General features: G+C 48.7%; 1 protein-coding gene across 8 annotated transcripts in view; it reads left to right on the top strand.

Annotated features, from left to right (window-relative positions):
- Positions 1 to 18,168, top strand: part of CCDC60 (coiled-coil domain containing 60) — a 265,864-nt gene extending 247,696 nt beyond the window's left edge. For all 8 annotated transcript variants that reach the window (XM_079941757.1, XM_079941756.1, XM_079941758.1 and 5 more), the window contains 7 exons: positions 5,039 to 5,123; positions 8,157 to 8,228; positions 10,936 to 10,998; positions 11,632 to 11,754; positions 13,719 to 13,850; positions 15,688 to 15,877; positions 17,704 to 18,168. In XM_079941757.1, the coding sequence (XP_079797883.1) occupies positions 5,039 to 5,123; positions 8,157 to 8,228; positions 10,936 to 10,998; positions 11,632 to 11,754; positions 13,719 to 13,850; positions 15,688 to 15,877; positions 17,704 to 17,805 (767 nt within the window). In that variant the 3' untranslated portion in view covers positions 17,806 to 18,168. The remainder of the gene's footprint in view (positions 1 to 5,038; positions 5,124 to 8,156; positions 8,229 to 10,935; positions 10,999 to 11,631; positions 11,755 to 13,718; positions 13,851 to 15,687; positions 15,878 to 17,703) is intronic.
- Positions 18,169 to 18,961: the final 793 nt, after the last annotated feature.

Raw genomic sequence — 18,961 nt, forward strand, 5'->3', positions numbered from 1 at the left:
CGTGTGCTTCTCCCAGTGGCAACCTGAGAGCTGAAGGGAGGAGGGACCAGAGGGAGAAGAGACTTGGCAGTGAGGGGAGGGGAGAATAGTGCCCTCTCTCCAGGCACCTGAGACACCACAGACCCTTCCCTAACGGCCACCCTACTCCTACTCTCAGTCTAACCAGTTGCCTGCCCCAACCAGTGCCATCTCCCAAAGCTCTTTTGAACCCTACCCTCTTCATTCCTATTGCTTTTGTCTTAGTTTAGAGATAGAAAATTGGGGCACATGGGCTGGTTCCTGCAGACTGTGTTTTGTTTACCACACAAGGCTTTGTTTAAAAAAAAAAAAGTAGGAGTGACTTTTTAAGAGAGATTGGACATCAAAATTCTGATTTTAAAAAAGTTATTCTTTGTGGCAACAGTGGGCCTGCAACCCTGCATGACAGCAGTCAACTGGAGCTGCCCTTCTTAGGTGGGGCATGTGCTCTCTAGTTTTCCACAGTCCCCACCACTCCCTGTTACTCCCAGTCATTACATTGCTCCCAGTTGGCCAAGTGCTTGCCCCTTTATCATCTCCTTTGCCCTCTTGTTTGTCTTAGAATGATAATGATGATGATACAATAACTAACCCTAAGAGGACTTTTATGTGTCAGGCACTGTCTATGTGAGTGTGTGTGTGTGCGTGTGTGTATGTGAATATACACAGATATACATACTCATTTAATCCTCACAACAACTTTTTTTGCCTCTTTTGCAGATGAGGAAATTGGGGCACAGAGAGGTTAAGTTATGTGCCCAAAGGCACACATCCGATAAGTGATGAAGCCACAGTTTGAAACCAGGCAGTCTGGCCCTCATGTCACACTTAATTTCTATGCTTTACCCAAGTCTCTAGAAAAAGTGGGAAATGAAGGACCAAGAGAGCAGCCTGATTTTTCTCACACTAGCTTTTGTCACTCACCTGTGGTATCTGCTTCCTGTAGGCACCTAGGCTGGGGAGCCCTGGTCCAGTTTTCATCAACTCTCATCTAGATGACAGTAGCAGCCTCGTAATTAACGTCTGCTTCTTGTCTTACCCTCCCTTGCCTGCAGATTCTTGTCCGTGTTGAACCAGAAGGAACTTTCTAAATTAAAAACTTAACGTAGTGCTTCCCAGCTTAATATCTTTCAGAGACCCCCCCCCCATTGCCTCTAAGACACTGCATCTGATCTTGTCCCAGGCTGCCTATAATGGGCTCCGCTCTTGCCATGTCACACCTTATACCAGGTGCTCCAGCCTCACTAAAAATACTCTCTCCTCCTGAACAATGCATCTTCTTTCATGCCCTCCTCTGTCTGTGGTGCCCTTTCACCTCCAACCCTTCAGTCGAATGGACTCCTATTCAACCTTTAAGACCCAGCTCAAATATTCCCTCCCCTGTAAAGTTTTCCCTGACTCTCATTCTCTCAATTCTCTTAGTATTTTGTATTTGCTTGTATTAAGTACTTAATTTTAATTTACAACTACACCTCACTGTATCAGGTAGGAACTTCTTTTGGCTAGGTACAGAGACCTGAAAAAGAGTAGCTTAAAAAAGATAAAAACTAATTTTTCTTACAGATTAGAGATAGGGTGGTTCCAGAAGATCATCAGGGATCCTACTTCCTTCTGTCTTTCTTCTCCACCACGGATCACTTCATGGTTCAAAATGGCTGCTGGAATGCCAGTCATCAGAGTCACATCCTACGAGGGAAGCAGAAGGAAGTAGGTGAAGTAGAGAAGTGCTCACTTCCAGCTGAGTTTTAAGCAGTCTTCTCAGAAGCTTCATACAGTATTTCTCCTAAAATCTCATGGCCCAGAATTTAGTCACAGGGGCACACCTAGCTACAAAGCATGTTGGGAAATTGGGCTAATAAATGCTTCCCTCACACACACAGACACAAAAGTACATATGCATACATATATTTCTGTTACTAAAGAAAGGACAAAGGAGTGTGAGCTCCCTTCAGGCGTGGAACAGCGTCTTACTCACCTTCTACCTGGCACACGGCAGGTGCACAGCAATGGCTGGGAGATGCATTCCCACCAGAGACCAACACCCAGGAGAGAAAGTCCTTCTCCCTCAGCCTCTTCACCCTTTTTCTCTATTTATACCTTAACCTCCATTGCATTTGTCAGAGCCTTCACAAAAGTAGATTAATTTCCCAGACTTCCATTGCCTTCTAAAACCTCCTCCAACTGATTCTGAATTCATGAATCCTATTCTAAGAGACATGCCATCTGACCAAGGTTTAATTTCCAGGGCTGGCTGCATAATGAAGTCTTTGTGGACACAGATCGCTGGGGACAGCAGGCCATGGCCTCTCTGTGGAACGGTCCCTTCCCAAATCAATGGCCAGGGGATTCCGGAGGAACCAAAGCCCAGACCATTCCTTCTGCCAGTCTTGAATCTTCCAGTCTTGGAACTGTTAGAGGAGAAACTCACTTAAATAGTAACTCAAAAAGAGGGGTCCTGTGCCTTCTACTGTTCCCCCCACTCTGCCACCGAAACAACCCCATACAACAAAAGGACTTCCTCTCTTTTCCCCCAACAGAGAGGAAGAAATGGGTATAGTTGCTCTCGAGGGGGATTCTTAGACAGGCCGGGGATGGGCAATGGAGGAAGGGAGTTAGAATTTTTCCTTTAGGGGTGTGATTCGGCGCTGAAACAGAGGATGCTGTTATCTCTGAGCACTGGGCAATGGCATCCCCATAGCCCTGGGGACTGAGAACTAAGCAGGTTCCTCTGAGTGTGGACATCCATCACAAGACTGTCTTCCTCAGGGAGACTCTATTCTGTGGCACCTGCACCTTTTCCAAAGAAATCTCTCCTTCCTTGGAGCGTAGACATGGGCCTTGGTGGGTAGACATGGGCCTTGGTGGGTAGACATGGGCCTTGGCGGGTAGCTATGGGCCTCACAGTCCCAAGGTTTTGCTCTAGTTCATACATATCCAACCTCAGCTACGTGACGGGTGGAGCTTGATGTCGGTGGGCACCGTTCCTGCCCAGAGGCATTACTGGCAGAAAGAAACCTTTGGTGCATTAAATGGCACATGGAGCCTTATAGGGGACCCTCTAGGAGAGCTGCCCAGTGTGCCAGGTCTCTGGGCTCATTTGCTGGTATCCACCCACTAGACTGGTTTGCTTCCAGGTAGGGGCAGGAGTGGGGGAGTGGTCAGATGGTGCTGCTGGGTCCCCAAGAGAAGGGAAGAAAGTGGAGGAAGCATCCAGGGCTCCCTCATCAGTAGGCTTCTGGACACACCCCAAGGATTCTGGGATGCGTGGCAGTAGGGAAGGTGGGCGTGACAAGACAAAAGTGAAGATCAGATCCAGGTCAGATGGAATCATGCCCACCAGTTACTGGGAAGATAAACTATCAGTACTTGAGAATGAGGAAGGGGGAGTGGAAAGTGGCTAAATGCTGACGTTTGTCACAGCCTAGATGGCTCCCAGGTCACTGACGGGAGCACCCTTTCCCTAGCACCCAGTGACTTGCATTCACAAACAAGGTTGGACACAAATGGCGCTGGGAAGCACTGCCTTCACCCTTGCAGGTACGGCTTTTGGGACTTGACCTTGAGCCGACTACAGGCACCTACTAAAGAGTGAAAGGTGTCCATGTTGGCCCTGTCTTCCTTCATTGATATTCCAAATCTAGCTCATAGTCTCCCAAACCCCTTCCTACTTTTTTTCCCTCCTTAATCGTTTGCTTATTTATTTAGCAAATATCGACAGAGATGCCTGTATGACAAGCAGGGTGCCAACTGCTTGCCCATCTGTATTTGTACAAAACACTTAGGGCTTCCACTCTCCCACTTTTCTTGAAGCACCTAGCTTACTCCAAATATATATTATTTTCCAACTTTTAAGAGTGTCCATGTATTAGAGTCCCAGGGCTGCCTTAACAAAGTACATTTCCTGGCTTAAAGCAATAGGAATTTATTGTCTCACAGTGCTGGAGGTTAGACTCCAGATGAAGGCGTCAGCAGGGCTATGCTTCTTCTGAAATCTGTATGGGAGAACCCTTCCCTGCCTCTTCTAGCTTGTGGTAGTTGTTGGTAAGCCTTGGCACTTTGGCTTGTAGACACATCAGCAGTCCAGTCTCTGCCTCTGTCATCACATGGCCATCTTCTCCCTTTGTGTCTCTCCCGCCTTATTGCAAGGACACCAGTCGTATTGGATTGAGGGCCCATCCTACTCCAGTATGACCTCATCTTAGTTGCGCCTGCAGCCACCCTATTTCTAAATAAGAATATGAATAATTCACATTCTGAGGTACTGAGGATTAGGGCTTGAACATTATCTTTCGGGAGGACGCAAGTCAACCCATAATAGTCAGGCACAAAGAAATATCTCTACATCGTGTAAAAAGCAACAATGTGAAGTATGAATATGCAAATCAACTAATGCAGTGAGGAGTTGGGGGGCACGGGGAGCTGGAGAATGCACTGGAAGTTCTAAAGGGCCCCATCAGCACGGGATGAGCCCCACCTGAGAGTCTTTTCCAGGGAAACTGGAGGCCCGGATTTGTAATGTGAAAACTTCCAGTTACGAAAAGTTTGAGCGTCTACATCAAATCAAATCAAACACATTTACGAGCTAGAGTCGGCCTGCGAATCGCCAGTTTGGAGCTTCAGGTCTTTGGGATCAGAGAGGGTTTTCCCGGGCAAGTTGATCTCTTCTTGGAATTGGAAACAGTTATCTCAGGCTACAGAAGAGTGTTTAAGGGCAGGGTGGAGGGGGGCTGCGGCCAGGAGGAATGAGATGAAACAGGAAATAGAAAGAAGCCAAGACCCTCAAGGCCTCACAGGCCACGGGGAGGAATTTAGCTGTCGTCCCAGAGGAGATGGCCAGTCACTGGTTGGAAGCAGACGAGTCACGTTTACAACCTGCAGACTTCTAGACCCGGGTCACATCCTTCTCCGGCTCCCCAGTACGCCAGAGCAGAGGCGATATCGGCCTGGGGGCTGGGCCGTGACCTGCGCAGTCCTGTCTCACGAGCACCCTGCGGACAGTGACCTCTTGTGTTCCCATCAGATCTGCAGAAGCTCCTGGAGATGGTTCGGGAAGATGCTCAGAGAACAGTCACAATGGCAGATGGGATGCAAAAACAAGCGGCCAGGTATGTTCTTTTGACACCTGGGCAAATAAAGGATGTCAGCATCATAGTGATAACAGAAAGGACAGCAGTTCCCAATGGTTGAGCATTTCCTCTGTGACAAGCGCTGAGCCGTGTACTTTGCTCATGTGTATCACCTCCCTGAGTTCTTCCAATAACCCTACAAGGTAGGTACTGTTGTCTTCATTTTACAAATAAGGAAATGAGGTTCAGAGAGGCTAACGAATGGTAAGGCCGCATCTCGAATCCAAATCTTTCGTATTCCAAAAACTGTTCTCTTATCCACTCCGCTGCCCTGCTTCCCAGGAACCCAGAGGTTTATTCATTCATCCTTTTAGTGAGTATTTATGAATATGGATGGACCGTACTAATTATTGCAGGAAGTGTTATGAAAGAAAAGCTCAGACCTGTGAGAGGACATAATAGGGGCATCTGATCTAGTCCGGGATGGGATGAGAGAAGTTCCCTCCAAAGAAGAAACTTTAAGCTGAGATTTTGGATGAAGCATGAGAAGGAGCTCACCGGCCAGAGTCGCTGGGGGGTCGCCGGGAGAGCCAGCCCGGGGAGTGAATACTGCGGACGGCACATGTGCAAACATGGTCCAAAGGGAGCGTAGCACCTTCAAGGAACTGAAATGCTTCCCAGATGGGATGGGCAGAGATATAAGTCTGTCTGGGGACCTTGGAAGCCACCTCTAGGATTCTGATTTCTATCCTAGGAACAAAAAGAACCCTTTGAAGTTTCAAGCCGGCAACCAATGTAATTGGCTCAGAGAGTCAGACTTGAACCTGAGGTGTCCTCCTTCCGGCGGAAAGCCCTGTCCCCTGGACCTCTGGCCTCTAAAAGCCTCAGAGAGCACGCAGGCTAGAGCTGAAGTTCCCTTTCCAAGAGTAAGCAGAGGACTTCCTGAGAATAAATGAGGCACTGGAGAGGTTCATCGTCACCTTCAGCCTCCTGGGATGCCGGCTATGACTTATCGGTTATTGTTATTAGCATAAGTACGGTTCACCAAGCACGTTCATATGCATCACACCCGCCTCTGCTTGTTAATGATGAATTGGCTGCTGCTGCCTCAACTCACATCAGGGCTCTGGAGGGTGGCGTTGAAGGCTCTCAGAGACAGTGTTGGCCCTTAAGGCCCCGGTCGCTGCGCCTGATTTATCAGTGTTAAAGACAGATGACAGTGATGAAGCATCAGCTCCAAGAGGCTCCTTCCTTTGCAAGAACTCACGCCATGAAATACTGGCTTTGGAGTCAGACCGACGTAGGTTCAAGACCTAGTGCCTTTGAACAAGTCCCTCAGCCTTTCTCTAAACCTCAGCTTTCTTATCTGTAAAATGAGATTGTGTTTCATCAAAGCACTGGCGGTGGTACCAAGTAGACTAGGGTCAATCTCCATTTCCGTGATTTAATTGCTGTGTGCTGTTGAGCAAGTTGCTTCACCTCTCTGAACCTGATTCCAATTCTGTAAAATGAGGCTCGTTAACAACCTATCCCAAAGGGTTGTAATGAGAATTAGATGATAATTTCCTAGTAAAGTGTTTTTATTGTTGTGGAAATAATGTCTACGTCACTGAGTCATTTGAAGCATTTAATGAGATAATGCATTTAACATATTAGCATGTGCCTGGCATACTGTAAGCAAGCAAAAATTGGTGACAGTGGTGGTGGTGGTGGTTACTTTTGTTTCACATACAGCATCCTGTGGAACCTCTGCAGCCACTCGCTGAGACAGGTTGATTAACCAGTACCCAGTACCATGGTCCCATCTCATAGATGGAGAAGGATGGCTGGGAGTGACCTGCTTCAGGTCCTCAAAGACAAAACCACACAAGAACCTGGTTCTCACAGAACTCATCACGTGGCCTCTGCATTCACTTTAATGATAAAATAACCATGGTTACAGTGCAAGAACCTGTTGAAATTTCCCATCCTCTTCAATTCCTCTGGGAGAAGAATCTCCCTAATCCCTTGCTAAGGCAGCAGATATTGAAGGCTTCTCTGTGGAGCTGCCCAGAGACAGTTAGGGGAAGCTGCAGGTTTGCTTTTGCCCTCCGCACTTTAAAAATGTAGATTCCTATTTCACTTTAGACAGCAGGTCTGCTCCCATCAAGACTGACATAGAATTCTGGGGATTTTAGGAACCCCTGAAAGCCTTCTCTCCCAGCCCTCAGCCTCAAGGGCCAGACCGCGCTCTGGTCACCTGTCTTAGGGCATTTGGGCTGGTGTAATAAAAATCCCATAACTGAGTAGCTTGTAAACAAGAGACATTTATTTCGCACAGTTTCTGGAGGATAGAAAGTCCGAGATCGAGGTGTCAGCAGATCAGCGTCCGGCAGGGACCCTGTTCCTCATAGACGGCTGCCTTCTCACTGTGTCCTCACGTGTAGAAAGAACAAGCTAGCTCTCAAGGGTCTGTTTTATAAGGGCTTCAATTCCAGTCCTCAGGGTTCCACCCTCATGATCTAATCACCTCCTACAGGCCACCACCTCCTAACAGCATCCTCTTGGGATGAATCTGGGGGGCCATAAACATTCAGACCATAACATCACTAGGAAGATGACCTCTTCTTAAAATCCTCTAGCAGTATTTTACAAATGTCCCTGAAGGTCAGAATCAGCTGGGACGCTTGTGAAAACTACAAATTTCTGGTCTTCATCCCAGACCCGCTGGATCAGAATCCTTAGAGGAGACCGCATTTTTTAACAGGCACTTCAAGCAGGCGTCATTTCATGGTATGCCAGGAAATGCTAAGGTTTGCGAAGTATGCTCCCTGCACACCTGCATCGGAAGTCTGTGTGTGTGGTTTTAAATGCAGCTTCTGGGGTCCCACTCCAGGCCTGATGTATCCAGATCTCTGGGAGTGTGGCTCAGGAATCTGCATTCTCATTCTGAGCAATTTTTCCGGGTGATTCATGCCCTCCTGTAGAGCCTAGGGTCCCTGCCCTAGAAGGAGAACTCTCCCACAGATGTTTAGTGCCTTGGGGAGCATCATTTGTTCAGCGCCTTATTAAGTGACTCATCTTGCTTTGCAGTATCTTCTCAACGCTCAGACAAAACAAGAGTGATTCTGCCTATAAAGACATGCAGACCACCCGCAAATCAAGGTAGGAAGGCCTGGGGCCCTAGCAGGTGGGTCAGGAGGCACCGCACAGTCATGGGTGGCGTTGCAGAGATGCCCCTCACCAGACTGTGGAAAGTGGGGCAGGGAGGGGGATCTTCTTCCTTATTCCCTGGAAATAAGTTCCTTAACTCCCAGGTCTTGGGGGTGAGTATTCAGCCATTTCTTCCCAATAATCGTATACCATGAAGTTACAATCTTCTGGTAGTGGAGGGATGAAGTGCGGAGGGTATGTTACAGAACTACCTCTTCCCTTTTTACTTGGGTGACTTGTAACGGGGGAGGTAAAGGTCTGCCCTCAATTCATTTATTCATCTATAGAATATTCCTCAGTCCCCGCTGTATGCCAGGAACTGTGCTCAGCTCTTCAGAGATTCAGCAGCAAACAAGACAGGAGCAGTCTGACCACGTGGGTGGATCCCACTGTCTTGTCTGGGGTCATAACTCCTTTTGTGACATAGATTCTTTGACCATCCGAGGAAGCTTACAGACTCCTTTCAGAAAAAATGCTTTCAAATGCAGACGATAAATGACAAAGGTTTACAAAGAAATCTATAGTAATATCGATTACAATATTACAACCAAACGTGAGATATATAGTCGTCTGTGAGCTTCTTTAGCAATACCTTATACAATAAGACTTAGCAGCAGGTCTAATAACTACTGTAATTTTAGTGTCAAGTGTAAATGATTTTTCAAAATCTCTCCCACAATTTTAACGTGATGTGGAGAAGTGGTGACTTCCATTTCTGTGAAAGGCTGGGTGAAGAGGTAAAAGCTGTTTTTTCCATCTGCGTTCATGGACCCCTTGCATCCTGCCCATGGTTGAGAACTGCTGTTCTAATGGGAGAGTCATGCGTTTATCAAATAACACCACAGAGGTAGCTGTATAATCGTGACTGTGGAAAGCATTCTGAAGGAGGATTATGGAGGATTTGGTGAATGTTGAGCATCAGGGTTCTAACCAAGGCTGAATTTGACATTTAAGCTGAGACCTGAAGGAAGAAAGAAGAATTAGCTAGCCTGTGTCTGGGATCTGGGATCTGCATTCTCATTCTGAGCAATCTCTCCAGGTGATTCCTATGCCCTTCCCCCTGTAGAGCCTACGGTCCCTGCTCTAGAAGGAATAGTAGGAATAGTGTTCTGAGCAGAGGGAATAGCATGTGCAAAGGGTCTGAGGCAGGAGGAAGCTTAGAGGCACTGAGCAAAGACCAGTATGGCTGAAACTCAAGGAGGGCCAAGGAGAGGGGAGACTGAGACAGGCAGAAGGGTCTTTTGTTGTTGTTTGCTGGTTTGTTTATCACAGCTAATAACACTGCTTCCTTCCTCTCCTGCCTCCCCGCCAAGTCACACTATCAGCCCTAGAAGAGAGCCGTCTACAGGAGGAAGGTCAAAGCCAGCCTGCTCCCCCAGAGAGTTCAGCAGCAGAGGTTGGGGCAGCTGGGTGGAATCCAAACACATGGCCTTCTGGGTATTATTACTAGGGCTCTGCTTCCCAGCAAGGTGGGATAGGGCTTGCTCCATCACCTGCCAGACCTAAGGTCTCTAGGTCTAGTCCAGTGAGCCTCTGGGAAAAGCAGCAAAGGCGGGGCCCTTTCCTATGGGGAGTGGTCTGGGAAATGGCCTGAAGAAGCCCCGCCTGCCACAGGGCTGGAAGGGAAGGGTTAGCCACACATCATAGGGATAAGAAAAACAGTCTTACCCTCTAGAGTCACACAGATAAAGCAGTCAAGTCAGTTTCTCAAACGTTCAGAGAAACAAAGGGAGGCAGCGTGTGAGAGAAGATGCTGCAGGCCCAGGTCACTGAAGGAGGACCTGGAAGAATGTATGGGGGGATGGGCGCGGGCAAAGACCTTCACCCCCATCTAGGGACCCTACCCAGGCAGAGTCACAGGAGGGAGCAGCTGCTTAAGGAATTCACCCCCACCCCACCCCCACCTAGAAAGGGTCAGATGACCAGGAGTTGACTGATGACAGATGAGGAAACTGATGACCCAGAGCAGAGGTGCTTATCCACAGCCTGGGAGAAGGCAGCGCCAGGGCTGGGCTCTGAACCCAGCTCTGCCTGCCTCCAGAGTTGAGTGCAGTGGGTGCTCAGCGCCAGGGTCCAGCTTAGAGAAGAGCAGCCTTGAATGAGGAGGCGGCCTGGGGCCGGGAACACCACAGACAATGTGCCCAGGAGGACTCGACCCCCCCCCACCCCCCTCAACCCCCCACCCCCACCCCCACCCCCGCCGCGAGCAGGTCTGCACTCAGCCCCAGGGTAAGTGCTGACAAGTGCAGAGAGGAGGATGGTGGGAGGGTCTGAAATGAGCCTGTCCTCCAGATGGAGAGACCGATCTCATCCAGATGAAGCTGGGATCCAGACAATGTGTCCTCCCAACAATATGCAGAGGCAAGAGGCCACAGCTGGACTTGGAGAGTCAGAGCAGACAGAGCTTGCTCTAGGCCGTGAGACAGGGCGGGATCTGAGCAGGTAGAGAAGAAACAAGGACTGTCCAGGCAGTGCATCCGGTAGGAGTAAAGGCCAAGACGCGGGGGAAATGCACATCGTGTTCTATTTCTGATGCCTCGATTAGAACCACCGCCCTCACCTGAATCCTGGTGGCCAGCAGGTGTCATGGGGGCCCTAAAGTCACCCTTTCTGGAAATATAAGGCTCCAGGCAACCTGAAACCAACCTTTGTGTTTCAGTGACAGATCCAGCAGTACAAGTGGAGACAGCCACTCCCAGGTGCCCCAGAAGAAGTCTAAAAGGTAGGCCAGCTGGGCAGCGGAAGATGCCAGGTAAGAGGGACTGTGGCAACTCTCCATCTTCCCAGGGGTGTAGAAATAACCCGGTGCACACCAGACTCCCTGAAGCCATAGACACACCTGAAGGACAAAGGACTCCCAGGGCAAGGGGCTCACGGCCAAGATGCTGAGCAACCAGACCGACAACGGCAGCAAGTTCTTCCTTCATGCTTGGCGCTGGGCAAAGCATTCTGTATTCATTATCTTGCTTATTCTTCAAAACCAATCCTATGAGCCAGGGCTGGTGTCCCATTCTGCAGAGGAACAGACGGAAACCCGGCCAGGTGAAATGTCTCGCCAGAGGCCACACGGCTAAGAAGTGGTGGTACTCTCAGTTCCATCACACCGTCCTTAACACCTGCTGGGCTGAAGAGACCAGATGTCTCTCTGTGGGCTCGTTTAATAAGGCTTGACCCACCAGCCTGATGTTTTTGGGAAGATCTATCTTTCCTACCTCCAGGGGAGTGCTGAAGGAGGCTCGAGTGAGGGGGGAGAACCTGGGTGGGTGTTCAGAGCACCTTGGGGCCCGGGGAGGCCAGCCTCGTGGGCCTGTCCCTTGGGCTCCATCCCCCAAGCCCTTCTCATCTGTGTCCACAGCCGCAGCAACCGTGACATCATCCACTGCAAGAGTGGGGTGTGTAACGCCCTGAGGGCCAAGTTTAACAATGTGGCCCAGGAGGCTGGCCTCTGTCTACAGGACAAGATGGAAATCCTCATGAAGTAAGGGCACACATATATCCGTTCACTCAAAGGACATTCATCTGACACTTACTCTGTACCCACCAGATGCTAGGAGTTGGGGTTATAACAGGGAACAAGAAGGACCTGTTCCCTGCCCTCAGGGAGCTTGTAGTCTCCTGGAAAATATGGGCGGAGACAAAATAACTGAATTGATAAATTTATAGGTACAAATTATGATCATGCTATACTGTAAGAGAACAGGGTTCTCGGAGAGAGAGAGAAACCATGGGGTCCTCCTAATGCAGGTTGGGTAATCCAGGAAGACCTCTCTAAGGAGATGGTGTTAAGGCTGAGCCCTGACACATGGAGAGGAGCTGGTGGTATGGTGAGAAGGTGGAGAGACATTCCAGGCAGCAGGAAAAGTACAGACAAACTCCCGAGGTAGGAAGGGACATAGAACATTTGAAGAGGAGGGAGAAGTAGTAGGTGAGCTCTGCATCGTGCCCAGCCATAAACGTCATGACTGAGACTTGGAACTTGACTTTCCAAGCAGCAGGAGACAATTAGAAGCTTTTCTTTTCTATTCTAACCAGCCGGTCACTGCCTCCCTTCCCACCTGACCCCTTGACTACAGTGACTATTTTCACCCCAATGAACTCATCCATTCAGCGAAGGTTTCCTGATGACCCTTTGCCCTCTTGCCCTCTCAGGGTGGAGGGACCAGCTGCTCTGGGCCACAGGTCCAAAGTTGACTTGCCCCTACCTTCTGGGAGCTCCCAGTCTAGTGAGAGAGACAGACAAATAAAGAGGCGATTACCACACAGGGTGATGAGGGCCAGCATGGGAATAAGGAGGGGGCTAAGGGAACACAGAAAGGTCCAAGGGAAATCAGAAAGGTCTTCCTGGAGGAAACAATATTTTCAGCTTAATAAAAATAGGTGATATTTCCAGGGCACTTACTATGTACCAGACATGGGTGTAAGAGCTTCGTTTTTATTACTTGGGCCTCACAACAGTCCTGTGGGGTAGGTGCTATTATTAGACCCATTTTACAGATGAGAAAAGTGGGCTCAAAGATGTCTCTTGTCGACGGCCACACAGTGGTTAAGTATTAATAGTAAAGGTGGAATTCAAACCTAAACCGTCACACAGGAACAGTAGGAGGGAAGAGAGTTCCAGGGAGAAGCAACAGCGAAGTCCCAGAGGCAAGAAGGGGCACAGTGGGCCATAAACTGCCAGTAGTCGGGTGTGCTGGGGCTTAGGTTGTTTACAAGGTAAGCGGAGAGACAGACAGAGGCCAGATCATAAAAGGCCTTCCTAACCCAGCTGTGGAGGCTGAACTTTATCTCAGAGTCTTTGTTCACGAGCCAAACCGTAAAATGCTGGGAGGAAAGGGATGGAAAGGATAGAGATAAAGCTGGAGGATGTCGTAGGGGCTGAACAATCCAGCGCCTTGGAGGGCAAGTCACTCAGAGGACTTTACTCTGAGTCAATGGAAAGCCATTGAAATTCATAATATATAGATGAGGACATGGTTATATTTGTAATACAGTCTCTGTGGAGAGATAGGACATATACACCAAGTGATAAAGGGAATGGGGAAGAGAGGAACCAACGTGAGTTAGACACCTACTGCGTGTCTGGCACCAAGCGCAGCACTGTACCCACATTGTCATTTCCTCCTCACCACTGGGATCTAGGAATCGTTATTATCCTTCATTTTACAGACGAGAGAGCCGTGTAAATACAATCAAAAGTAGGGAGAGAACGAGGGCTGATTAGAAAGTGACTGGATTTAGCGAGACTTGAGCATTTCAGGACCTCGGAGAGAGCTGTATGCCCTTGTGCCCAAAGCCAGCTTGTATATTAGAGTGGCTGAGAGGGTTAAGAAGGACGGCAAGAAGGAAGAGGTGTTTAACTCAAATCTCGAAGGGCAGCTAGGATGGTTAAAGGAGAAGAGTATCTGATTCTTCTTCCTCTTTCTCATGCAACCTGTGATGCAGGCGCCAAGAAGAAAGAGGTCTCCAGAAGTTCCGTTCTTTTGACCTTGTCTCAAATTTCCAAAAGGATGTAGCAAAAATGAGACACCACATCTCCATGGCAAAAGGAGATGCAGAAGAAATTGCACAGCACTGGTAAAGATCCTGAGAGCCAGATAAGACAGTCCCTGAAGTGGGTGAAGGGGGCAGTGGTGTGACAAAATGACCTTTGATCCCATTATCCTTCAAGACACAGAGAGGCATCACTCCAGAACTGTCCTTGGCCACCAGTACCACCACCCCCCCAAACCAGGCTATATCCAGAGTACAACCAGGCAAGAACCCCTCAGTCCCCGAATGGCACATAATCTACCCAGCTGTGTTCTCCTATTTACCTTGTCTGATCCAGCTTGCAAATCCTATCCAAGCTATCTCCTATAAGAGAGGCAGAAGAGGCAAACCAATCTGAAACTTCTACAGATTCTGAGGTCTATGGGGGGAGAACTATATTTCTCCAAATAATTTAACTCTTAAAGATACAAAGCCAGACAGGCATATCCCAGGACCCCTGTGCGCCAGCACAGGGGGGATAATAAGTACAACAAAAAGCAGTGGGAATCGAGTGATTACTGGATGGCAGACACTCTCCTAAATTATCTATTTTATTCCCCACAAAAATCCCGAAGGGTACATATTAACCCCCCGCTTTACAAACGAGGAGATGTTAGGCTTTAAACCTCTGTCTGACCTGTCTCTATGCTTAGCAGCAATAAAAAAGTGGAGTCTGATTTCCCAAAGCTCCATCCTGTCAGGATGAGTAAATCAGGATCTACGAGTAAGATGGGGAAGCCTGAGAACGCACCCAGAATCCCTCCAAAAATGCTAATAATGCAGAGCGGGGGCTTACAAAGAGACAGGAATAAATATCTAAACGTAGATCACAGATAGAAAGCAGTATGGGCAGCCGCAATGTATGATGGAGGATCAAGTTCTTCAACTTTTTCTGCAATCAGGGAAAAAAACCTTTTTTTCATGAGGTACCACTGCTGCCATCACCCACACCTGAAGCCCCAGGTTAGAACCTACCTCGTTCCCACCATCTCAAGGATGGATTCCCAGACTACCTTCACACGCTGTCATCATATTAATAGAGATTCTTGAAATACACAAAGCTGTGACTCCTGCTTACTCGTTATCAGGGACACGGAAAATACACACACACACACACACACACACACACACACACACACACACACACACACACACACACACACACACACACACACACACACACACACACACACACCCCCCCCCCCCCGCAGCAGCAGCACCTTGTATGTGAGAGCCTCTTGCATCCTAGAAGGTATCCCGCAGATGTGTCTGTGTCCTCCCTGGCTTGATTAACTCTCAAAAGAGAAGCTTCACAGCCGCATAGCACAGGGAGATCAGCTCGGTGCTTTGTGACCATCTAGAGGGGTGGGATAGGGAGGGTGGGAGGGAGACGCAAGAGGGAAGAGATATGGGGACATATGTATATGTATATCTGATTCACTTTGTTATGAAGCAGAAACTGACACACCATTGTAAAGCAATTATACTCCAATAAAGACATTAAAAAAATAAATTAAAAAACCTTCAAAAAAAAAAGAGAAGCTTCAGAATACCAGCGTTCTTCCTTTCTTGTAACTTTTCACGTTGTCTGCTTGGTAGAAAAATCATAAACGCATCACTTTAAAGCATCACTTTAAAGCACGCCCTTAATTTGTTTAATGCGATGCAAATCGTGTTCCAGCTTTTACTATCCATAAAAGTAAAGACTTGCCTGACCTGTGGGCACTTTACAGTGAGGGGGGAGGAAAGTCCCCCAGATAAAGACCGACGCTGCCTTGGAGACACCACATGAGTGATAGAGATAGTGGAGATGGGGTCCCTGTGGTGCCCAGACCCATCTCCCAGCAGTTTCCTAACTGACCCTCTCCTCTTGGAACTGAAGGTACTTTGACCTGCTGTCCAAACTCCCTGAGGATCTGAAGAATTTCCGCCCTGCCAAAAAGATCCTGGCGAAACTGCAGAAGTTTGGGGAAAATCTGGACCTGAGGATCCGGCCGCATGTTCTCTTGAAGGTGCTGCAGGACATGAGGGTCTGGGAGCTGTGCTCTCCGGACATCGCGGTGGCTGTCGAGGTACTGACCCCCTCCTTCCCCCTCACAGTGCCTCCGGCACACTCATTCATTCCTCTCTCAACATCCAGGCACTGTTTAAGTTTTTAAAGTTTTAAAAAGACATAAAGGCCTTCATGGAACTCATCATCTAATAGGAGAGCTCTTGTCACGTGACCTTGGTTGTTCAACTCCAGGGGACGTTATATTCTGTGTAAACGGTGCCCCCTGGAAACTTGGAGGTTTTGGAGAGACATAAATAAATGGACATGTGAATACCATAACTGGCGATCATGAAAAGGGGCACTCTAACTCTGGCAGCTTAAAATTGTGGCCCATGGACCTCACGTGGGTACTCATTAGGAATGCAGAATCTCAGGCTCCAAAGCGTATCCCATCAGCTCAGGATCTACATTTAAATGAGATGCCGGGTGACGTGTATGGACAATAAAGTCTGAGGAGCCCTGACTTAAGGTAAACGTAGAGGAGGCTCATCGTAACTAGAGCCACTGGGGAAGATGACTTTAAAGCTGAGATCTGAACAACGTAAAGGCAGCGCCGTGAAGAGAAGGGGAGGAGCAGGCCAGGAAGAGGGAACAGCTGGTGCAAAGGCCCCAAAGCAGGACAAAGCTTGACCTGTTCAGCGGCAGTCAGTGGGTTTGGGAGGAAGAGAACAGGAAGATGCACAGTTCCAAGGGGACTGAAGAGGAGTCTGTGCAGATCTCTGATGGTCAAGTTAAGGGTTTAGGTCTTATCTGGAGGGTGCTGAGGAACCACTGAAGGCTTGGCAGTAGTGGCTCACCTTCCCTACCCCCTAGAAGTTCCTAGTTCCCTTAGGGCATCAAAAGGGGCTAGCAGATGGGGGACGGGGACGGCCCACACTAAGGTATTAACAGGTGTCAGTGGAGTCACCTCCTTAGCTATATCTGATGGCACATGTCCATTTTAATAGGGCTTTCAGTGCCTCAAGGTGAAGAAGTGACTCAAGGGGTAGCATTCTCAGTCCTCTCGCTGTTTTCATGAGAGGTTGGCCCTTCCACAGGCTGACCTGGGTTGTGTATATGGGTACAAGGTCAGGAGTGGGGGAGGGAGGATGACCCTGTGGGCAAGTTCATCCGCCCAGACTCTACTTCCCACATCCTGGGAAGCTCTTTCGGGAGAGGCTCTGGCAGGCTACTCCAAAACTAAGTCTAGGGCATCTGTCCAGTTACGGGGTCTGCATTCCCCCTGCCAATTGTGGAGGCCGTGGAAAAGGCAGTCGCTGAGTGGGTAAGAGGGGAGGGGGCCCGGATGCTCCCCTTGCGCTGAGCTGAGTTCGTGGCCCTAGCTAATAAAGGTTAGCATGCTCTACTCCCCGTGAGAACATCACAGAACTTCTGTTAACCTGGGTGTGGGAGTCTCTCAACCTGGAATCTACATGAAGCTCTATGTTTTGTGTCTTAAGCCTTTCCTGGAAGCAAGTCCATAGTTGTCCTCAATTCTCGAAGGGGGCCTATGACCCCCAAAAAAGTTTAGGGTCAAATGACTTTTTTAAAAGATATTCAGGAATAGAAAGGAAAGAAAGATGCAGACAACTGGGTTTTCCTGCTCTCTCCAAATTTCTTGGGGTCAGTGGTGACAATGAGGGACTTAACATTAGCCTGCTGAACCGGGAAGCTGGAAAGAGACCCTTTTCTTGAGAGGACCATCCCCAGCGTGATGCTCCAAGCATTCTGAATGCCTGAAGGGTTGGAAGGATCCTGGGGCCACAGCCTCAATCACAGACCTCCCAGGATCTTGTTGGGGAGGGCGGGGGCATGGAGTCTAGCTTTCAGACCAGATCTGAGGCTGTCACTGTGTCTGCCCCTCAGTTTGTGCGAGAACACGTCATCCACATGCCTCACGAGGAGTATATCAGCTGGCTGCAGGACCGAGTCAACGTCCCCATCCGGCCCCACAGTGCCCAGACGTAGTGGGCCTGGGTTGACCAGCGATCCCCGTGGAGGAGGGCTGTCTACACTGTGTTCCTGTTTCCTACCTACTCTCATGGATACTCGTTATGACCTAGTAGGGGCATCTGGAGACCAGATGACCCTGCCAGCGTTCTAGAGGGAGTTCCTCCCAGGTGGGAGCTCCCTCCTGCCTCGCACGCCAGCCTCAGTCTCCCAGCCTCCGTTCCTCACTGGTCTAGACTGACTCTACCTGCTCCCTCTCCAGAATCCTTCGCTCTATTTCTCCTCCTCAAATTCTAGATAATAAAATTGAGTCGAATGTTTGATGTTCAGCTGGGAAAAAGTTGGAGCTGTGGAATTTGGGCGTGGTGTTCAGATCCTGATAATAACATACAGTTATCATTTATGGAGTTTTTGTTATACAACAGGCCCAGCGCTGGGTGGTATTATTGCCTAATAATATCATTTAAATCTCGCAATTACTTGGTTAAGTAGGTACTGATGTTATCCCCGTTTCACACCACTGGAGCTAGAGTGTATTTCTCAGCTTTGCATATACTGTCCTGGATAGAGGTGGGTGGGTGGATGGGTGGATGGGTGGATGGGTGGATGGGTGGATGGATGGGGCATTTCCCAACAAGGCAAATAGTGTGCCAGAAAATCTCGTTCTTAAGAGTCCTTGTAATATCTTGTGCTGGTTTGGGTTGTACAAGGAGCTTAACTTCCTGTCGTCTCCAAATGTGTGTGGGCTCATTGCCATTTAACCTCTTTTCTCATCTTGATCTTCTGCTTCCCTACAACCTCACTAAGCTATAGGACCTGTAGTCATTTTAACTCTGTTACTGATGGCCAAGCTGAATTAACAATGAAACAACTGGACTTGATTTGCGGTTATGCCCCGATTATCAGAACACTCATAAAGGCTGGAGCCCAGCATCTCTCCATGATCCAGAAGGGGTGGAAAGGAAGAGAGTTGAACTGGAACCATTCTTCTGTCTAAGAAACATCTCACTCATCCGTTCACCTATTCAGTTATTTACTCACTCATTCAATGAATATTTATCAAGAGCTCAACATGCATCAGCCAGGTTCTGGGTTCTGAGGGTAGAGCAGTGACCAAAGCAGACAAGCTCCTGATCTCGAGCGTTTACATGGAGACAGTTTACATGGAGTCAGC

The sequence above is a fragment of the Stenella coeruleoalba genome, assembly GCF_951394435.1.
Source record: "Stenella coeruleoalba genome assembly, chromosome: 14".
In the NCBI taxonomy this organism is placed as follows: Eukaryota; Metazoa; Chordata; class Mammalia; order Artiodactyla; family Delphinidae; genus Stenella; species Stenella coeruleoalba.